Raw genomic sequence first — 22,281 nt, forward strand, 5'->3', positions numbered from 1 at the left:
CAGCTACTGTCTCTTTAAAAATGTACGCGTTTCTAGGGCGCGTGTTGAAAGTGGTGCAGACTGGGAAACACCGTACAGTAAGCAACACATTGACCGTTCGGCTAGCCTAGGTAGCTGAAGAGACTGATATTTATTACGAAATTGAATCGTTTGCGGTGAAGGTAACGTCATAGAAAATATTTATTTTATATCGGAAAATGTGTCACTTCTGAAAATGTTTTCTTTATTTTGATTTACCGAATTTTTAATTCATTCATGTGTCAGTAGCTAGCTAGCTAGCTAACAAGGATGTCTGTTTAGCTAGCATTGTAGCACTACCTGTAGGCTCTTGCCTGCTCTGGTTAACTTTTAGCTTGCAAATTAAATAGCTCGCTAATACTGTTTGTTTGTGGGCGACTTGTAACCTTTACTATCGACAGTTACCTGTCTAACAGGTTAGTTTACGTTAGTGGGATTGTTTTAAGATGGAAGTTATGCCGTTAGGTAGTTAGCATACAAGCCTAGAAGGCCACATGTGTAGCCAGTCGACGTGAACAGCTGTGTTCTGCTTGTGACTGTCGAGTCACAAACGGAAAAGTTGTGGCATCTGTTGACGTCTGTCTCTTCACTGCCCTTTGTCGACAACGTGTAGCTCGCTAGTTGCTTATGATATAATTATATTCTGGCTGTAGTAACCACCCTCAGCTAGCCACTGAGTAGAAAGTGTACAGTATAGTAAGTACTTTTAGCCAAGTGGCTAACTAAGACACTACCCTTCTCATGCATTGTCTTTACTCAGAATGTTATTGTTGATCTTGTTTGATGTTCTTTCTTGCCAGATCTGTACAAGCCATGCCTCCTAAGAAGACCGCAAAGAGACAGTTGGATATCAAGCCAGAGGAATCTGCAAAGACGGCAAAAAGTCCCAAGAAAGCTAAAGGTAAAAGTGGCTTGAAAATCCCGTCGTCAGCCACTGTTCTGCAAAGACCCTCCTCGCCACATAGCCCCGTGGCGGCCGTTCTTGTTACTGCCCTCCTTGTTTCTTTTCCGAGATGGCTAAATAAAAGCTTTGTCCCCATTCGGCCTGCCCTGAATACAGCGTATGCTATGTGTGTTGTGACAGTCTCCCACAGCAGCCATGGGCAGGAGAAGGGCCTGGTCCTGGTTCTGGGCCAGGGAGATGTGGGTCAGTTGGGGCTGGGAGAGGATGTCATGGAGAGGAAGAAGCCTGCTCTGGTGCCCCTCCCCGAAGGGGTGGTGCAGGTGGCAGCCGGAGGCATGCACACAGTCTGTGTCAGCGACACGGGCAGCGTAAGTCAACAACACGAGGGTACATTTTGCATTAAGCCATTTGCCTGGTACACGCGCTTACCCAGTGAGCCATCAGGGTGCTCCATGGAGGGCATTCTTGACAGACTTGTTTCTTTATCTCCCTCCCTCTCTCCCTACCTCTCCCCTCTTGTCTCTTCCCTCCCTCTCACCTCTTCTCTCTTCCCTCCCTCTCACCTCTTCACTCACTCTCTCCCTCCCCTCTTCTCTCTCCCTCCCCCACTCCCCTCTTCTCTCTCCCTCCCCCTCTCCCTCCCCTATTCCCTCCCGTCTTCTCTCCCCCTCTTCCCTCCCCTCTAGGTCTACACGTTTGGCTGTAACGACGAGGGAGCCCTAGGCCGGGAGACGTCCGAAGAGGGTTCTGAGACGGTGCCGGGGAAGGTGGTGCTGGAGGACAGGGTGGTGCAGGTGTCGGCGGGAGACAGCCACACAGCCGCTCTCACTGAGGACGGCGTCGTGTACCTCTGGGGCTCCTTCAGGGTACGTCAGACGCCCCCACCACTGCCCCCTGGCATGACGTCCTCTGGACCGGGGATCTGCCACCCTGGTCCTCAGGGCCCACTGTCCTGTACGGTTTATGTTGGGTACACACCATAAGAGAATCGGGCAGATTTGGGGCCGATTTCCCTCTCCCGACAATCCTAGGTTATGTCCCGATTATCTACAGTTTTATTTATCACATTTTCCCTTGGTGTGAGGTTTGTTAAGTGACTGAACTTGTTGGGTAGAACGTCGGAGCCGCCCCGATCGCGGATCGTAAATATTTCACATTTCCAATCAGAAACCCTGATGTGTGGGGGGAACCCTAGATGGGACCGTTTTGCTCCTGTCCCGACTGAACACAGGAAATCTGCTAAATCTCTCGAGACTTCAGAATAAGCATGGCGGACGATATGAAGGAAGAAATTGCGATGATGGTGTTTAGAATGATTTTCACTGAAAATTCACGGAAGAAAGGAAAAGGGTTTGCTGTTGCCACAAATGGACAAGCTGATCCTCCATCTCTGCTGTCCAAATCCATTTCACTTTGCGCTGCGCCATGACTGCGTTCGTTATGTTTCCGTCTTCTCTCAGCTTGCTTGCTGATTGGATATTGTTTTGTTTCACGTGATCACTTCGGGATTTGTCCTCGGGGTTCCCCCCACACATCAGGATTTCTGACATGTTGAATATTTACGATACGCGATCGGGGCTCCTCCAACGTCCTTCTGAGTAGATTCGGTCACGCTTAACACACCTCACACCAAGGGAACATCTGATCCAATAATCTGCAGAACCATCATGATAGTCGGGACATTACCGAGGATTGTCGGAAGGGGCGAAATCGTCCCGATTTTCCTGTGGCGTGTACCCAGCATTAAACATGCAGGACAGGTTGAAGACCTGCTGCTGTAGACCAAGCCGTGTTTGCTGTGTGTTGGCTGAATGAGGCTCAAGTGTTCCACAGCTGCTAATCTGGTTCTTTGTTGTTCTGAGCCAGGATAACAGTGGGGTCATTGGCCTGTTGGAGTCCATGAAGAGATGTGCCCTGCCAGTCAAGGTCCCAATCAAAGAGCCTGTGGTGAAAATAGTCTCAGGTGAGATGTTCTGCAACCCCAAGCGCCACACCTGGTCTTTATGAAGCTCAGCAGAAGGCTGATAACATCCCATTCATTGGAATCAGCTGTGTTGGAGCAGGGAAACATCTAAAACAGAGGTCTTCAACCCTGGTTCTCAGGGACCCCCTGTCCTGCACGCTTTAGATCAGAGGTCTTCAACCCTGGTCCTCAGGGACCCACTGTCCTGCATGTTTTAGATGTTTCTCTGCTCCAACACACCTGATTCAAATGAATGGATTGTTATCTAGTGATGCAGAAGCCTGTCAACGATCATTCATTTGAATCAGGTGTGTTGGAGCAGGGAAACATCTAAAATGTGCAGGACAGGGGGTCCCTAAGGACCAGGGTTGAAGACCTCTGCTTTAGATGTTTCTGGGCTCCCACACACCTGATTTCAAATGCATGTTCGTTACCAGGCTACTACAGAGCTAGATAACGACCCATTTATTTGAATCAGGTGTGTTGGAGCAGGGAAACATCTAGAACAGTGGTTCTCAACCCTGTCCTCAGGGACCACCTGTCCTGCATGTTTTAGATGTTTCCCTGCTCCAACACACCTGATTCAAATGCATGTTCGTTACCAGGCTTCTACAGAACTAGATAACGACCCTTTTATTTGAATCAGGTGTGTTGGAGCAGGGAAACATCTAAAACATGCAGGACAGGTGGTCCCTGAGGACAGGGTTGAGAACCACTGATCTAGAACATGCAGGACAGGGGGCCCTGAGGACCCCTCCAGATCACAGCCTCGCCTCCCTCCCCCCTCAGGTGCCCCTTGTTCATTTCCTCGTTTGCCCCCCCCCCCCCCACCCCGTCGCTAGGTAACGACCACCTGGTGATGCTGACGCTGGGGGGAGACCTCTTCACGTCGGGCTGCGGCGAGCAGGGGCAGCTGGGAAGGGTGCCGGAGTTCTTTGCCAACAGAGGAGGCAGGAAAGGGCTGTGTGAGTATCAGTGGAGGATTCACCAAACCTCCGACCACAGCTCGGCACAGAGACCACACAGCAGCGCTGCTCATCAAGTCCTCAACTAAATACACTTCATTTGATCCCGAGAGGCAATATGCAGAGGCATGTCGAGGAGTCCAGTTAGCTAGTACCACAATTCATAATAATTAAAAAAAAAAAACAAGAGAAAGTGTGTAAAATGCACACAATAAAATACGGTATGTTTATTCATTGAGCAAACGCTTTTATCCAAAGCGACTTCCAAGACAGAGCTTTACAAAGTGCATCGGTCACAGATAATAACAACAAGATAGCCCCAAAGCATTGCGGGTAGCCAAAACAAAAGCACACATTGTGAACAACCCAAAAATAAGTGCCAAAGGGAAGAACCATAAGAGCATGTAGTTAAGCAAGTTACAATTCAACAACATGAATCTCTAAGTGCAAGTGTACCTGTAGAAAAAGCAAGCAACAGTAAAAATACAAATACGATTTACTCAAATAGAATATTTTATATAAAATGAACAGTATTCATGCAGTATACATGATTTTTCTGGGCTGGCTCGAACATTGGCACCGTTTCTTCCATGTAATTGTGTGTGTGTGTGTGTGTGACTGGCGTTTTAAAGCCCGACTGCTGGAACCCCAGTTGGTGAAGGTCCGGTCCCGGGTCAAAGTTCACTTCACGGATGCCTTCTGCGGGGCCTACTTCACCTTCGCCGTGTCTAAAGAAGGCCACGTCTACGGCTTTGGACTGTCCAATTACCACCAGCTGGGTGAGCACTGAGCACTCACGCAAACATGGAGCCTGGCATGATACGAGAGATATAAGAGGAGAAAATACAAACAATAGAGTCCAAAACATAACGTATACAAAGAAATAAAGGCTAAAAAGCTAGGACAAGTGCCGAATAAAAAATAACAGTCAAATGAGTGAACTAAAACAGAATTGAGTTTCCTTCTGTCCATGGCACTTTTGTCTTCCCTCCTCGCACGCGCTCGGACTTTCTTCTCGTGTCACTTGTTTAACGAGGAGGAGGAGTTCAGTCGCCGTGACGTCACGGTGCGAATCCTCCTAAAGCCCGTCGTGCCCCTTGCGTTTTCCCAGGAACAAAGAGCGTGGACACGTGCTTCGCTCCGGAGAAACTGACCTGCTTCAAGAACTCCACCACCTCCTGGGTGGGCCTCTCGGGTGGCCAGCACCACACGCTGTGCCTCGACTCCAACGGTGAGGACACGCTGGGAGATGACTTCACGTTCTCACAGAGCACACGCTTGTATCCATAGCGATGTACTGGGAGGGGGGGGGATGTGGGTTAATCAGGTAGTCTAGGATGTTTTTTGCATGTATTTTCTCATCGGAGCTTCCTGATGAACTCGTGCCCTGCCCCTTTCTGTGACACCACACCAATCACGTGTTGTGATTTGAGTCACGCAACATCCATGCTTTTACCGAGGGTAAAAGTGGACTAGACATTGTCATAGCAGAGAAGAAAACGGTCTGGAGTTTAGGTGTCCCACATTACCCAATGTCCCAGATTACCCAAATTCACCCTATGTGAACCTGAAACCTCCTTCTTCTGCAGCCAAACGCTGTACAACTGAGCTATTCCTATTCCTGTCCCCAGATCAAAGCTCCAGCCTACTGAGTCACATTAGTGCATGAAGTCAGTCTCAAGGCCCGACTCTCCACAGCCTGCCCAGCCGTGACCGGCTTGTTGACTAACAGCATGCTAACCTAGTTGAGCCAGAGCTTTTCCCTCATTCCTGGTTTTGGAATCAAACTTGTTAGTATCCCTGTGGAACTTGGCAAAGAAATAATAATATATTTATTATTATTTATTTATTTTTAAGAAAAGGAAATGTGTTTTGTTTTGACCTGCGTAAGTTGAACTGTGCCTTTTGACCATACAACTACCTGTCTTGTGAGCTGAAATTGGAATGTGGCGGCTGCAAATGAGCTTTTGATTATGAACTTTGATTTGGAACAACTGAACTGAAAGTGAGGGTTTCCCTGATTTTGTGTGTCGATGCAGGCCAGGCATACAGCCTGGGCCGGGCGGAGTACGGCCGCCTGGGGCTGGGCGCGGGCGCAGAGGAGAAGAGCGAGCCCACCCCGGTGCCGGGCGTCGGGCCCGCCCAGGGAGTGGCATGCGGTGCCTCCGTCAGCTACGCCGTGACCAAGCAAGGTGAGACTTCCTGTGTCTGGGGTCTCCAGGGCAGGTGAGACTTCCTGTGTCTGGGGTCTCCAGGGCAGGTGAGACTTCCTGTGTCTGGGGTCTCCAGGGCAGGTGAGACTTCCTGTGTCTGGGGTCTCCAGGGCAGGTGAGACTTCCTGTATCTGGTGTCTCCAGGGCAGGTGAGACTTCCTGTGTCTGGGGTCTCCAGGACAGGTGAGACTTCCTGTGTCTGGTGTCTCCAGGGCAGGTGAGACTTCCTGTGTCTGGGGTCTCCAGGACAGGTGAGACTTCCTGTGTCTGGGGTCTCCAGGACAGGTGAGACTTCCTGTGTCTGGGGTCTCCAGGACAGGTGAGACTTCCTGTGTCTGGGGTCTCCAGGACAGGTGAGACTTCCTGTGTCTGGGGTCTCCAGGGCAGGTGAGACTTCCTGTGTCTGGGGTCTCCAGGGCAGGTGAGACTTCCTGTGTCTGGGGTCTCCAGGACAGGTGAGACTTCCTGTGTCTGGGGTCTCCAGGGCAGGTGAGACTTCCTGTGTCTGGGGTCTCCAGGGCAGCTGAACGGAGGTGTGAGGCTGGAAGTTGCATGTTTTGGGGTTTGCAGGTGTCAACGGTTGATGGGGATGGCGTGTTCTTTGTATAAGGGAGGATACTTTGACACAATACACGCACACACACTACTTTTTAGCACGGTACGCACACACTACTCAGTACAAGTTGTTGTGATTGTTGTTGACCATGTGCGTTCTGCAGGGTCGGTGTACTCCTGGGGCATGGGCACCAACCTGCAGCTCGGCACGGGGGAGGAGGACGACGAGTGGAGCCCCGTGGAGATGTCCGGGAAACAGCTGGAGAAGCGTGCAGTGCTGGCCGTGTCCAGCGGGGGGCAGCACACTGTCCTGCTGGTCAGAGATGAGCAGGAGAGCTGATGATCCACCCCTGTAGCCTGTAGTGGTGTGTACCAGCTGTGTTGAGTTCTGTAGTGGGGGGACCTTGGTGTGTACCAGCTGTGTTGAGTTCTGTAGTGGGGGGACCTTGGTGTGTACCAGCTGTGTTGAGTTCTTGCGTGCGGGGTGGTGGGGGGGGGGGGGGGGGGTAGCTGATGTGACTTACTCCACAGATCTAAGCCTTGGAGGGAACTGGGTCTTGTTGAGAGCGAGGTTTGAAACTAGCTCCCAGTTACGACAGCTCTCGGCTCTAACAAAAACCCTAAACATCTTCAGATGTTGTTCAGTTGATCATGATACACGAGAAAGAAACTATTTTTTTAAATCTAGATTTTTTCTTTTCTTTTTATTACAAATCTTTGTGTGTGTGTGTATGATTGTATGTACATGAGGGAAAGTGATCAACTAGCTTTTTAATGAATGAGTCCACTGTCTTTTAAAGATTTCCATATTCCTCAGAGCAATAAAAGTTCTGACAAGTTCAGAAGAGCGTTCTGGCATTAGCCCCACAAACGTTTTTGTCAATTTTGACCTGAATCTGCTCCTTGTACCTCTTGCACACTCATTAGGTTGTACTCGTTCAAAAATTTACCGCATACTGTATCACACTGTTTGCTTATGTGAAATTAAAAGTCCAACTTTGTTTACATTCTTCGTCCATAATATTCCTTATTTGTTGAGTTTAATACTGTTTAAATCCTGCAGTGACGAGCTTCATCTGACAGGTGCTACTTGTTATGATTTGATATCCTAAATTAAGAGATTACAAGGAAGGTAGTTACCGAGAAATACCTATTCTGGTCATCATGAACTGCTGGAGCTGGCCAAGTGACCGCCAGTAACGGAGAACTTGAACGCAACTCTGGAAAGTTTAATTATAGCACGGAAGAAGCGCCATAGATCACTTCAAAGCGACTCGCTTCCCGTGTTGATGAGCAGGAAGTATCTCCGTCGTCGGGACTCGGCCTCTTTCATCTCGCTGTAGTGCACTACAGAGGAGGAGAGATGGGCATGAACAAGCCCTCTCGGCTCCTTTTGAAATGATAAAGATGCAGAGGAGGGAGGTCTCTCCCAGCATCTCCTACAGAAGAGTGAGGTCTCTCTCTCCCAGCATCTCCTACAGAGTGAGGTCTCTCTCCCAGCATCTCCTACAGAGGAGGGAGGTCTCTCTCCCAGCATCTCCTACAGAGGAGGGAGGTCTCCCAGCATCTCCTACAGAGGAGGGAGGTCTCTCTCCCAGCATCTCCTACAGAGGGGGGAGGTCTCTCTACCAGCATCTCCTACAGAGGAGGGAGGTCTCTCTCCCAGCATCTCCTACAGAGGAGGGAGGTCTCTCTCCCAGCATCTCCTACAGAGGAGGGAGGTCTCTCTCTCCCAGCATCTCCTACAGAGGAGGGAGGTCTCTCTCTCCCAGCATCTCCCACAGAGGAGGGAGGTCTCTCTCTCCCAGCATCTCCTACAGAGGAGGGAGGTCTCTCTCCCAGCATCTCCTACAGAGGAGGCAGGTCTCTCCCAGCATCTCCTACAGAGGAGGGAGGTCTCTCTCTCCCGGCATCTCCTACAGAGGAGGGAGGTCTCTCTCTCCCAGCATCTCCCACAGAGGAGGGAGGTCTCTCTCTACCAGCATCTCCTACAGAGGAGGGAGGTCTCTTTACCAGCATCTCCTACAGAGGAGGGAGGTCTCTCTCTACCAGCATCTCCTACAGAGTGAGGTCTCTCTACCAGCATCTCCTACAGAGAGAGGTCTCTCTACCAGCATCTCCTACAGAGGAGAGAGGTCTCTCTCCCAGCATCTCCTACAGAGGAGGGAGGTCTCTCTCTCCCAGCATCTCCTACAGAGGGGGGAGGTCTCTCTCCCAGCATCTCCTACAGAGGAGGGAGGTCTCTCTCCCAGCATCTCCTACAGAGGAGGGAGGTCTCTCTCCCAGCATCTCCTACAGAGGGGGGAGGTCTCTCCCAGCATCTCCTACAGAGGGGGGAGGTCTCTCTCTCCCAGCATCTCCTACAGAGGAGGGAGGTCTCTCCCAGCATCTCCTACAGAGGAGGGAGGTCTCTCTCTCCCAGCATATCCTACAGAGGAGGGAGGTCTCTCTCTCCCAGCATCTCCTACAGAGGAGGGAGGTCTCTCTCCCAGCATCTCCTACAGAGGAGGGAGGTCTCTCTCTCCCAGCATCTCCTACAGAGGAGGGAGGTCTCTCCCAGCATCTCCTACAGAGGAGGGAGGTCTCTCTCCCAGCATCTCCTACAGAGGAGGGAGGTCTCTCTCAGCATCTCCTACCAGCTCTTCATGGATGAGCAGATGCACGCCCTCTTTTTTTCCGTTGTAATGGCCGACGGAGAGAATGTCAGGGTTGTTTGATTGACACAATGCATCACAGGCTGTGTAAGGCCAGCTTTGTGGTGATGTGTTTTGGGAGATGAATGCATCCAAACAGAGTGAAAGCGAATTGTCTTTGTATTTGGCTCATGTGCAACAAATTGTGCGGCGTTTCATTCGACTTACTCATTGTTTTGATAAAGGAAAACCAATTAAAGTCTGTCTAGATAGTGGGCTGAGTCATTAAACATGTTAATTGAACATGCCACCAACAAATTGCACGTCAAGATGTTGGGCAGAGGAGATTCATATTTATTAATTAAAGGTATTTACGTGCAATCTTGACGTGAATCTGTGACCCTAATTCATTGATTAAACCCTTTCATTACCAGCAAATTCTGGGTGTCTGTCGTGTTATAATCCCCTGTCCCAAAACATATCACCAAGGAGACAGCATTCGGCATTGCGCCGAAAGCTCCACATTGTCAGCCAAATGCTCAGTAATAAAACAGAGCGGAATTAATCAATCAGCTTTACTCAGAGCCTAGTCCATTTAAGGCAAATTCCCCTCGCCCTGGCTTAGGGCTCTCCTTAATTCACGCTCTCGTCGCGTATGAAATCATGCGTGTGATTTACAAATTGTGTTGAGTGCGGGCCCCCTGGTATTATAATCAAGACAACGTCCTCGAGTGGAGTTTTCACTGGAATCACGAGGTGCCCCCGGAGTGCGGCGTCAGCGATGATGGCTGAGAGATCATCTGTCCAGGTTGCATTCTCCATTACCAGTTTTACAAAGTTGATTGTGCTCATCAATCACATGGGTTTAGCCTATTTCTTGTTTAAAAATCAGAAGCAATACTGTATGACAGCCGTTGTACTCCCATCAGGATGTGTTCGGCAGATAACGTGCATGTGCTCTGAGATGTCCTTGTTAATGATCCTCCGTGTGTGTGCGTGTGTTTAATTAACAAGCACTCAGTCATCCGTGCGTGAGAGGATATGCATTTGCGCTGCTTCACCACAGGCGCTCGCGACTAAAACGCCACTGTCGCACCAACACTTGAAACCAAACTGAACGTCTGAACACCCACCACACCTGTCACAAGCGACATCTCCCACGGCAATTCCTGCCCGAACCAGTATTCGTCCTAGCACTGTATATTCACACTGTATGTTTTTACCTTGTACAATTGCTGTTGTTGGAGGACAGTTGAACTGCAGAGAGAGTGTGTGGGTGCTGGAGTGAATCAGACCACAGGCTCTGTAATGGCCTTTGTTACAGGTCAGGTAATGGGAATGAGCCAGGCCGCGTCAAGAGCGATTCAATCACCCATCAGAGAGAAGCCATGGACGCACCGTGCTGTTTTCCTTTAATCGGACATTTCGAGCCTTGTGTACAAAAACGGTCAGTGATTACATGGAGCCAACAAACATTACCTTTGAGGGAGCGTGCGTGTGTGCATGTTTGTGTGTGCGTGTGTGTGTGTGCGTGCATTTTTGGGGGTGAGCATATTTGTGTGCATGCGTGAGTGCATATCTGTGTGTACGTGCGTGTGTGTCTGTGCATTCTTGTTTGTTTGTGTCCATGCCTGCATGTTTGCGTGCGCATGTTTGGTTGTTTTGCCGTTATATTTGTCCTTCTGCGTGCGTGCGCGTGTGAGTGAATGCAGAAACTCAACTCCACTAGAGCATTCTTGGGAAATAAATGACCTTTCTCCACAGTACATATTACACTTCACTCCAAACGGGTCCTCCAGCAATCATGAATTTTCTCTGTAATTACCGCAGAATGGCTCTTCCCAAGAGGATTCAGGGAGAGGAGAGTATGTGAAACTGTGCCGCCCACAGCATCGGACAGCCGTACAGGAAACCAGGAGGGTACTAGCAGCGAGAGAGAGTCTCCAAGCTCATTATATGTCACAAGCTTTCCTGAGACTCTGACAGCGCCACATCGCCAAGCTAATGGACCTTCCAGTCTGCCTGAGCAGCCTGCGTTGGAGACCCAGCTGATGTAGGGCAGCTGGAAATGAGACGAGATGGGGAATATTCATGGAGGAAGCGTTGCAGTGTCCACTATCATAGACACCTAAAGAGGTGGTTGAGGTGTGTGTGTGGCGGGGGTGGGGTTAACACAAAAGGGCAACAATACTGCATAGTGTGGAGCCCAATAGAACAGATGAGCGATAATGAGGTTGTGCCTGAAGAGGCTGTGTATTTGCAAACCCCCAGCCCTATGAAGCTCTCATGGCACCTTGTGCCAGATGGTATCCCCCCTCCCCACACATCCTCCCTTTCAGCTGCTTGTCAGGATGGAACCTGAGGTCTCGTCTGAAACCTTTAAAACACTCTCGGAAATGAACCCTGGCACTATGCAGTAAACACTTGAGGCGAGCACTTATCAGTAAAAACGATCTCCTGGCGGAACTCCACGAATCTGTTGTTGTGTGTTCAAGGGCACTTTCAGACTTCCACCAGATTTTACAAGCGTTAATTATTGATTGTCGCTGGCTCCGTCAGTTTCTCAGTTCACTTCACAGATCTGCCCCTTTGTGGGACGTGAAGGAGAGGCTCAGAGGATCCTGTCCCGTTAGGACCCGGCGTCAGTACAACAGAGATGTCACAGGTTCAGAGCAGGCCATCGCGTGGGAAGCGCTGGCGTTGCAATATTCAGAGTTGTTATGAATGCTTCAGGAGCATGATATCCCTCTATCTTGTTCTCTCTCTCTATCTTGCTCCGTTTGGTTCAATCTCTGGTTCTCTAGCTCTCTCTTTCAACGTCTCTCGTTCTCTATCACTCTCCCTCTCTATCACTCTCCCTCTCTCTCTCTCTCTCTCTCTCTCTCTCTGTCTCTCTCTGTCTCTCTCTTTCTCTCTCTCTCCCTCTCACCTGTCCACTCCCAAGGCCTCTCAGGTCTTTGAGAACCCGTGGATGGAATTCATCGTTGAGATGAGATGTCGTTTGTCCATTCAGAATGCCTCTTTTGTGCTTCATGCGAGTGATAGTAGCCCTTCGTATTGGATGATGCTATGGCAACGTACTCGTCTAACTGGAGGAAAAGCTGCCTTCCACAGTGTGTGAACACACGCCTGAGGATGCAAGGGCAACTCATGAAAGCATGTCATTAATTCCCTGTAAAGCACTTGTCCGTCATTAGCATAATGTAGAATAACGTAAGCCTCCGCCGCAATTTCCCAAGTTCCCTGTTGTGTATGTGCAGACACGTGTGTCGCGCCCCCATTCAACAGAGAGAACACAAACGTAAGCGAAGCTGTGTGGACTCCTGAAGATGGCATTTCATCTCTGGAGCCTCGGGCTTAACTCTCTTCGCGAGCAACCTGTGTTTTACGGCGCAAAGTCGTTACTCCATGAAAAATTCATTGAGTAGTTTAAGTTCTCTTACCCCATTCGGGTCCATCTATATTTCATGGGCGTGACCTTAGGTTCTCTCGGTAGTTCAGTGGAAGGCTTCCATGTCAGCCCCGACACGTCATCAGCAACTCGTTCCCCATGGTAACGCCCATTACAAGGGTCCACAAGGGAGTTTCTGAATAGCATCAGGGAGACTAGAGATGAACAGACAGGAAAGAGTTGCAATCTGTAGGGGTTGGTGATGTCGTTTTGGGGGGGGGGGGGGGGGGGGGGGGGGGCCGGGGGGGAAACATTGCTTTGTTGGATTTTTCTCAAGGAATGATTCGATGAAATCTGTCTCCTGCCTTTTGAGGTTTTTTCAATGTATATGAGGTGCAAGGACATCCTTCTGAAGAGCACAGGAACTCACAAGTGAACGCTTAGCTGGTGAAGTCCGTTTTTTGTGTTTTCTCCTGTTAAATACTTTATACAAACTACTGATGTTAAACCACACCAAGCCAGTTTGCAACATGCATTTATCTGCAACTAAGCATTTCAATAGGTACAGCTCAGTGGTAGAGCATTTATCGGCAGACTAAAATGTTGCAGGTTCAAATCCCCTTGTATGTCACTGGATAAAATTGTCATCTAAATTAAGACATTAATACATATTAAGTCAGACATATATGTATAAACATTAATAATTTAAAGATATAGTTCACAAAACCTTTAACAGCCAAATACAATGTTCATATATACTGTATGCATTGTAACAATACACTGACCCCTCTGCCTGGACCCACTACAGTAAAATCATGAAAAGCTTTTAACCGACACATCAAAATTTAACGTTCAAAATCAAATCAACTAAGAAGCCAACACAACAACACTTTTCACTGGCTGAAAGCTACAGAAAACAATGTCAGTAAGGCAGTACGGTGGTGCTCTGTTTCACACTGTGCACATCTGACGTTGCTAGGCAACACCCTTTTCGACACACTCCTCATTGCAGACATATGTCTCAGAGGGAGCATGTGGGTCATTTTCAAGATGCAAACTCATAGCGTTTGTAGATTATATTTATGACTACTGGCATTACAGTATGAAAATATAGTCAACATTTATAGGCGAATCGCTAAGATATCTCAACAGTACATCGCACAGAATATGTCACATGATCACAGCATCAAACACTGAAGTTTAACTTCAGAACAAGAACACAAATGATGAGAGACGATCCGGTGAGAGAAATCTGGTAAACAAAGTCTGGATGCCTTCTGCTTTTAACGATGTCACTATTTCCGAGTCGTTTTGTCGTTTTTACAAAATTGTGGAGTAGACGTTCACCACACTAAACATCTCTGGTGTCCAGGTCGGAGGTGACATTGACTGCTGAGCTTCAGGGAGTCGCTGTGTGGGGCCCTGTCAGGGGCCATGCTTTAGGGAGTCGCTGTGTGGGGCCCTGTCAGGGGCCATGCTTTAGGGAGTCGCTGTGTGGGGCCCTGTCAGGGGCCATGCTTTAGGGAGTCGCTGTGTGGGGCCCTGTCAGGGGCCATGCTTTAGGGAGTCGCTGTGTGGGGCCCTGTCAGGGGCCATGCTTCAGGGAGTCGCTGTGTGGGGCCCTGTCAGGGGCCATGCTTTAGGGAGTCGCTGTGTGGGGCCCTGTCAGGGGCCATGCTTTAGGGAGTCGCTGTGTGGGGCCCTGTCAGGGGCCATGCTTTAGGGAGTCGCTGTGTGGGGCCCTGTCAGGGGCCATGCTTTAGGTCAAAAGTCCCCTTCACTGGCTCCTGTCCCCAAGTTAGAAGAAATCACTGAAAGAGAGGCTCGAAACGAATCAAAGTATATTGTTAAGATGAAAGAGCCATCTTGGTTAGTCTGTCTGAAGTGACTTTGTTGTGTACAGTGTGTGTTGGGTGGAGAATTTGGCAGCCTGACTGCCAGGGGGGGAAGGATGAGTCAACTGTGCAGCGATGGAAGCAGTGAATGCATGCTGTCAGAGCCGCTCAGCTCACACACACACGCACACACACAGGCACGCACATAAACACACAAGCACACACACAAACACACAATCACACGTGCACGCATGCACGCACATAGACACACACACACGCATGCTGGAGTTCTGTCTTTCAGGTCTGTCTTGTAACTGAACTGTTGAGTGACAAAACTGAAATAAAAAAGCAATTTCACCTGAATGTTTTTCTATCTCAGCAAAGACGACAGAAGAACCATCTCCATGTCTTTTGTCATCTTGTTCCTTCCTACATGTCGACATTTCAGTGTCTATGATTCCTTGTCACAAACCATCACTGCAGCTTGGTAAATAAACACCAGCGCAAGTGACTGCGCACATGCAGGGGCAGTTCTGGGGGGGTGGCAGGGGGGGCCAGTGCCCCTGTGACAACAAGCTTGGACCCTCTTGTGGCCCCCCTACATGTAGAGTGAATAATTATAAACATGGCATTTTGCTTTGTGTGAAGAAGTGAAGAAAACAAGACAAAACAATGATGTTTAACGTAACTGGCCCCTCTAACAGTACAACTGGCCCCAGCTTGGCCCCCCCAGTTGAAATGATCTAGCCCCTCCCCTGCACACATGGTACCAGGCACACCATACCACACATTCACCAAAGTTTCCCACAGGCACTTCCTGCCAGCGGTGAAACACCATCCCCACCGCACGCCGCGAGCCGCGATCGGTGGCATGTGAAAAGATGAGGTCGACAGACAACAGCGCGTTAGGGGTTTGTTGTCCCCCCCCTCCTCAAGAAGGTTCCAAATCCACTCAGAACTCCGTGGTGGATACCTGAGTCACCTCAGTCTGCAGGTCGTCCTGGAGCGTCCGCGGCGGCGCCTCGCCAGGCACCTGCTCCATGCCTAGTCATACCGGCTTCTTCACTGAGTTCGAGGGGGCGCACACGGACGCGGGCTCCCTGGTGGCGTTGCGGGCCCTAGAGAAGCTGCTCTGCTCCAGGCGGGCACGGTACGGCAGGCAGAAGTCCCTGAAGCACCTCTTGAAGTTCTCGTCCAGGAAGGCGTAGAGGACGGGGTTGAGGCTGCTGTTGGTGTAGCCCAGGGCGATGCACAGGTGCCAGCTGGCCACCACCAGAGGGTTCCGGGCGTCGATCTCCACAAAGTTCTTGACGATGATGAAGATGTGGATGGGCGTCCAGCAGACGATGAAGGCGGCCACCACCACTAGGACCATGCGGGTGATGCGGCGCATGGTCCTGTCCTTCTCCTTGGAGCCGGAGAGCAGGCGGACGCTCTTCAGCCGCAGGATCATCAGGCCGTAGCAGATGGTGATCACCAGGACGGGCACCACGAAGGCGAAGAGGAACACGCACATCTTGGTGACCGTGTCCCAGTACCAGTCGGGCTGGGGGAACCCGAGCATGCACACGGTGTTGCCTGAGGGGGTGGGGGGTGAGGGGAAAGGGTCGGGGTGGAGGGGGAGTGGTGAGGCGGGGGAGGTTGGGGTAGGAAGAGGGGAGGGGGGGAGTACAAGGGGAAGGGAGGAAGGGTGGGGGGTGGAGGGGGGGAAAAACAATTCGCCGACCAGCAGCACAGACACATACGGACAAACCGACACGATCGTCAGCATCTTCCAATGCCTCATTAGTCCCCGACAGGAGAAGAGGGGCCGTTTGTTGTCGTTCACGCTGGCTACGACACAAAAGCTGAGAGGACAACCACGGCACGACAGCCAGGAAACAATGGCGCGCGTTAAACCCCTTCACCCCTGCGGCCCCCCCCTCCCCCCCCCCCCTCCCTCCCCCCCCCCCCCCCCTCCCTCCCCCCCCCCCCCCTCCGTCCCCCCCCCCCCCCCCCCCCCTCCCTCCCCCCCCCCTCGGTCGCCCACTCCCCCCTCACCTTTCTCCGTCTCCTTGGTAACGGCCATGATCATGATGGGAACTCCGATGGCGGAGGAGAGGATCCAGATGCACACGTTGATGAGCTTGGCCTTGGCGGGGCGTGCGGAAGTCCAGCGCCCGGACGGGGTGGCACACGGCGATGTAGCGGTCCACGCTCATCATGGTCAGCGTGAAGATACTGGTGAACATGTTGTAGTAGTCGATGGCGATGACCACCTTGCACAGGAGCTGTCCAAAGGGCCAGGTGTTCATCAGGTACTTGGCGCTCTGGAAGGGCAGCGTGCTGGTGGCCAGGGCGTCGGCCAGGGCCAGGTTGAAGATGTAGATGTTGGTGGCGGTTTTCATCTTGGTGTACCTGGAAACCAGAGAAGGGCTGATGTTTGGTTTGTTTGTTTTTCGGGCCTTAATTACACTTTATTAGATATGTTTTGAGTGAAGTGTGACAGGAAAAGTAGGGAGAGAGAGGGGAAGACATGCAGGAAAGGGCCAAACCCCAATTTGAACGCAAGCCACTGCAATAAGGCCTCAGCCTACATGATATGCAGACTCATCCAATGAGCTAACAGGGCCAACCCCTTTTTGTGTGTCTTTAATTGATTTTGACTTGTCACCTTGTGTTTTTTGCTATTCAGAATGTAATTGGAGTTAAGGCTGCGCTTTTGTCCTGTTTTGTTTTATGGGGTTTTAAAGTCTTTGAAGCAAATAGAGCAGAATCTGCAGAAGGACCCCAGCCCTTCAGCCTGTGACGTTGGTGACAGATCCAGGATCAAGGACAGGTGTGACGAGAGATTTGCATCTGAAGTCAAATGTTTGAAAAAATGTAATGCAAAACTTAGGAGGGAGGATTAAAATATGGTTGAAAATACGGAGGATCTATGAGAATTTCAAAATTGACTTCACTTCAGAAATCAAGAATAAGATTTGGGATAAGTTCCAGTAACAATGTGTTTTTTACGTAATTAGATCATAAAGAGTAGGAAATGTGTTGTGCCCACACACATTACAACAATCTTCTGATGTCTTGTTGCCTCTTCACTCTGTATTGACTTTCAAAGGGGAAAACTCTGCTCTCTTAGAGCTTGAGATTGAGGTTAAGTTTCAAGTAGATTTCCCAAAGGGGGCTTGAACCTGTTTGGAAAAGTGTCGCTATTTGCTGAGATGGTGAGGGGAAAAGGGCACAGTCATCTTGCTAATGTAGTCTTTACGTTTGGACAAAACACAAACCAGCTTGTTTCCTGTTCAAATGTGAGCCTGGCATGCTGGAGCTAGAATATTGATCCAGCAAGTTATGTCACAAGAAAGTGTGTGTGTGTGTTAGTGTGTGTGTGCGTGTTAGTGTGTGTGTGTGTGCGTAGATGGAAGTGTCAGTGTGTCTGTGAGGGCATGCGTGGCTGTGTGAGTGTGTCTGTGAATACATGGGTGTATTTTCAATGCATCTCTGGGCTATTCGAAGACAGTTGAGACAGTTAAATTGACCGGGTTTCCCAGATTCGTTAAGAAGCTCTTAACGCTAAGAGCTTATTAGGAACGTTCTGAGAGCGTTCTAGGGCGCTCTTAGAACGTTCCTAAGAAGATTTTAGCGTTAAGGCTGCGCTTTTGTCCTGTTTTGTTTTATGGGGTTTTAAAGTCTTTGAAGCAAATAGAGCAGAATCTGCAGAAGGACCCCAGCCCTTCAGCCTGTGACGTTGGTGACAGATCCAGGATCAAGGACAGGTGTGACGAGAGATTTGCATCTGAAGTCAAATGTTTGAAAAAATGTAATGCAAAACTTAGGAGGGAGGATTAAAATATGGTTGAAAATACGGAGGATCTATGAGAATTTCAAAATTGACTTCACTTCAGAAATCAAGAATAAGATTTGGGATAAGTTCCAGTAACAATGTGTTTTTTACGTAATTAGATCATAAAGAGTAGGAAATGTGTTGTGCCCACACACATTACAACAATCTTCTGATGTCTTGTTGCCTCTTCACTCTGTATTGACTTTCAAAGGGGAAAACTCTGCTCTCTTAGAGCTTGAGATTGAGGTTAAGTTTCAAGTAGATTTCCCAAAGGGGGCTTGAACCTGTTTGGAAAAGTGTCGCTATTTGCTGAGATGGTGAGGGGAAAAGGGCACAGTCATCTTGCTAATGTAGTCTTTACGTTTGGACAAAACACAAACCAGCTTGTTTCCTGTTCAAATGTGAGCCTGGCATGCTGGAGCTAGAATATTGATCCAGCAAGTTATGTCACAAGAAAGTGTGTGTGTGTGTTAGTGTGTGTGTGCGTGTTAGTGTGTGTGTGTGTGCGTAGATGGAAGTGTCAGTGTGTCTGTGAGGGCATGCGTGGCTGTGTGAGTGTGTCTGTGAATACATGGGTGTATTTTCAATGCATCTCTGGGCTATTCGAAGACAGTTGAGACAGTTAAATTGACCGGGTTTCCCAGATTCGTTAAGAAGCTCTTAACGCTAAGAGCTTATTAGGAACGTTCTGAGAGCGTTCTAGGGCGCTCTTAGAACGTTCCTAAGAAGATTTTAGCGTTAAGAGCTTCTTAACGAATCTAGGAAAGATTATGAGTAGTCAATGGCAAAGCAAACATTTAAAAAATGTCATTGACAAGCAATGTCCGAAATATCTTTGCATAAGTTATTTGTTAAAAGATGAGATCATTCAACTATTGATCCATGAAAGAATGTTGCTTACCTTACCACTCCATACATTACGAGAATGTTTCCGAGAAGTCCCACGACACATATGAGAGAATAAAGAGCTGTTATCGAGATTGCGATAATAACACTTGTTTTGTCCTTTTTAGTGGCAACGTCAGTCCCGTTGCCTTTAGATAATGACACGAGCCCGGTGGAATCATCATCTAAAAATGAGACATTAAAAGGGATAACAGAATACAGGTCAGCGAAATCCGCCGCGGAAAGTGTTGGGTACTCCATTGCTTCTCGGTATCGGGTATCGACTTTGATGAATCAATTAAAGTTCGTATAATGCGTAGTAGTAATTTAAAATTAAAAAGGTTCTCTATTCAATTGCAGACGGAACAGCGGTGTGCTAAACCAAAGCTTTGATCGCTTCAAGAGCGCGCACGACTGCCAACTAGTAAACGTTTAGGTTCAGGTCGAACCAATTATAAAAATAATAACAATAGCATACGGTTAAAGGCATTCGCATCCCAAACTTTTTTGATTTGTATTAGTTTGGTGTATCCAGATCACTGGTACTAAGCCACTGAAGGTAAAGGCAAGGCAAGCGGTTGGTGCTGCAAATGGATATAGCTGCTGGCTCCACAAAGACGCACTGGTGCGCGAAGCGAGACGTGGGTAGGTTTGCTTGTCTGCTCAAGTCTCTCTCTAGTTCTGCGACTGACAGCTAATGGAACACAGTAACCATAGACACCAACTGTTTACATTTAGTCATTTACATTTAGTCATTGACAGCATTTGACAGCATTATGAATATTTCTTCATATTAAGTTGTCATCCTTGCATTTTGGCACTGAATAAAAGAAGCGTGACACGTGATCATTTTAAAGACGCACTTTTTGGTCTCCAATAGACCTGTATTTAGGCTTATTTGATTCGTACCTTTCAGTCAGTTCATAATGATGATGGACTTTTAGATGGCACACAAGGCTATGTGCATTGGATGATATTGTTTTGTTCAATGGTCAACTTTTCAACAACCCCCCCATGGTTCTTTTGAAAACTTATTGTGCCTCGTGTGACTAATTGCCATTTGCAATGAGCTGTAGTCAGAGGCAGCCTATCTGAACGTTTAATAGCTTTTTTTATGTGACACCTGAGCAATTCACAGCATGGTAATTTTCTCCATTCTGATCCTCCTATGGCTTTGTATCACCTTTAATACGGCTGATGTCTCGCTCTCTCTTCGTCTGTCTATCCCTTTCTTACACTCCCCCCCCCTTTCCACCTCTCTCCCCTTTCTTTCTCTCTCTCTCTCCCTATGTCTCTCTCCCCTCTCCACCTCTCTACCCTCCATATCCGACCTCTGAGCTCAAGGTCCTGTGAGATCCACCCTGAAGCTGTGTAATGAATCCTAGCGGGGTCGAGACGACCCTACCCTGGCTCCAGAGGATACTTGAGAAGGACGGTAATGATAAACAGATCCTTCTTCTGGTCCTTCCGCTGGTGTGATGTCACGGTCATGCGCACACACGCAAACACCTATAGATACACACTAACACATACAGAAACAGACACACACACATAAACACACACATAGGCCTACACACAGAAATACACAAACAGTAGTTAACCAGCCCTTGTGATTGGAACCTTGAGTTTATAACTTGAATCAAGAAAATCCCCGTACAGAAAGTAGCCAAGTGTCTTGATAGGTGAGTTGAGATGCAATTACCCATTCTGAATACGCTCTGATTACAACTTTCATCAGAATGGTGTGCCATTTTTCAGTAATAACAATATGTTTTAACCATTCACAATGCAACCTTTATGAAGACATCGTACAAAGACAACAGCTGGAGGTATAAAGCAGAGCATGTGTACGCAGAGGCAAAAAGCGACATTGTGTCGCAAGCGGCACCACCCCCCAGTGCTTACTTGTCTTAGTCTGCAATGATTAGCAACACCTGCTGTCGTCTTTACAACCAGGGTTTTGTAATTTAAGATTCTTTCTTAGTGAACTTCCTCTTACCTGTTACTATGTAGAACAGGAAAAGGGTTTAGAAAGATCCCCAATTTCTCTGTGAAGACAGAAAACCATCTCTTGTCACCAGCTGTGCAGTGCAGTGCAAAAAAAAAAAGTTGAACCGTAATTCCTCAACAAGAAAAATGGGTTTCATAAACCGAACCACCTTAGCTTAATCCGCCCCTCTTCCTCTCCCCCCCCCCCCCCCCCCCCCCCCCCCAAATTAGTTTTCACTACGACAAAGAGCTGTCAGTCTGCTATATAGGGGTAAATGGAGGCAGAGGAATGGGAGAGCATTAACCTTGACGGCCGAGAAAAGACAGTACGGATCAAGATAGCTTGGCACTGACAGCCCAGAGCGGCAGATAGTCAAAGTGTGAGACATTCTGACTGAGCTCTGGTGTGGGAGCAAAGAACTGGGCCTCCGTCTGATATAATAATGCCGCTGTCGCCAAAACCAACTGCAATTCCTATATCTGCCACCATATGATTGGGCTGTCTCGTTTTCCTGATCTGATTTGAGAATTGCAATACGTGTTGTGTGTAATCCAGTGTTCAGCTGCAGAGAGCATGATGCCGCTGGGCTGTGTTCACGCTGTTTGCCCTGAAGGCAGCTCACTCATGATCTGTTTCTACGGCTCGTCTGATTGCTCTCATCACTCATCAACCCAGTAGGAACGCAGAGAAGCAATCCGCCCTCCTGAAAGGCAGACAGCAGCAGCAGCAAGTAAATCTGGTGACAAAACCCCAAACCATACACTTTCACATTTGATTGTTTCCCTGTCTTGTTTGATTTGCCTTGTTCTTATTTAGGAGGTAGGTGAAATGAGAGACAGCAAGTGTTTGTTCAGCTCCCGGAGACTTTGACTTTAACAGTAGCTTGATTTAGGTTATTTGTGTCATTGCCTGGTTTTTATTCTCTACAACGGAATAGTTCTTTTTGGTGAAACGTCTGATTCTAATAATCCCTTCCTGGTGCCGCCAGGAGTTTTTGGCCCCAGGACAACAAACTCCAATTGGGCCCCCTCTGGGACCTAACTGTCCTATCAAAAGCTTTACATAACTCAAATTAAAGGCTTGAAACTTGTAGTTCAATACGAGTA

The 22,281-nt window shown here is 48.7% G+C and overlaps 2 protein-coding genes across 3 annotated transcripts; one reads left to right on the plus strand and one right to left on the minus strand.

The window, feature by feature from the left end:
* The first annotated feature begins 41 nt into the window (after positions 1-41).
* Positions 42-7,623, plus strand: rcc1 (regulator of chromosome condensation 1). 2 transcript variants are annotated; one of them, XM_047043313.1, is made up of 11 exons: positions 42-161; positions 819-919; positions 1,103-1,290; positions 1,609-1,788; positions 2,789-2,885; positions 3,728-3,850; positions 4,483-4,629; positions 4,962-5,081; positions 5,890-6,042; positions 6,783-6,983; positions 7,026-7,623. In XM_047043313.1, exons 2-10 carry the CDS (start codon positions 832-834, stop codon positions 6,956-6,958), a joined length of 1,272 nt encoding a protein of 423 aa, XP_046899269.1. In that variant the 5' UTR covers positions 42-161; positions 819-831; the 3' UTR covers positions 6,959-6,983; positions 7,026-7,623. The 2 variants fall into 2 exon arrangements, with proteins under 2 accessions (XP_046899269.1, XP_046899260.1); XM_047043304.1 differs by having other exon boundaries at positions 6,783-7,623.
* A 5,613-nt stretch (positions 7,624-13,236) lies between these two features.
* On the minus strand, positions 13,237-19,839 carry oprd1b (opioid receptor, delta 1b). Its single transcript, XM_047043727.1, is given in 4 exon segments — positions 13,237-16,055; positions 16,518-16,617; positions 16,619-16,874; positions 19,202-19,839. Coding segments are annotated over 4 exon segments (1,131 nt in total). The 5' UTR covers positions 19,447-19,839; the 3' UTR covers positions 13,237-15,525.
* Between the last annotated feature and the right edge of the window lie 2,442 nt (positions 19,840-22,281).

This window comes from Hypomesus transpacificus, chromosome 2, assembly GCF_021917145.1.
Source record: "Hypomesus transpacificus isolate Combined female chromosome 2, fHypTra1, whole genome shotgun sequence".
NCBI classification, from domain to species: domain Eukaryota; kingdom Metazoa; phylum Chordata; class Actinopteri; order Osmeriformes; family Osmeridae; genus Hypomesus; species Hypomesus transpacificus.

What these genes read in the sequence shown, in the direction of transcription:
- rcc1 (XM_047043304.1), top strand. Translation starts at nt 832, where the DNA reads ATGCCTCCTAAGAAGACCGCAAAGAGACAGTTGGATATCAAGCCAGAG. An exon ending in GTGTCAGCGACACGGGCAGC is followed by an intron (nt 1,291 to 1,608) that starts GTAAGTCAACAA and finishes CCTCCCCTCTAG; the next exon opens with GTCTACACGTTTGGCTGTAA. An exon ending in CTACGCCGTGACCAAGCAAG is followed by an intron (nt 6,043 to 6,782) that starts GTGAGACTTCCT and finishes TGCGTTCTGCAG; the next exon opens with GGTCGGTGTACTCCTGGGGC.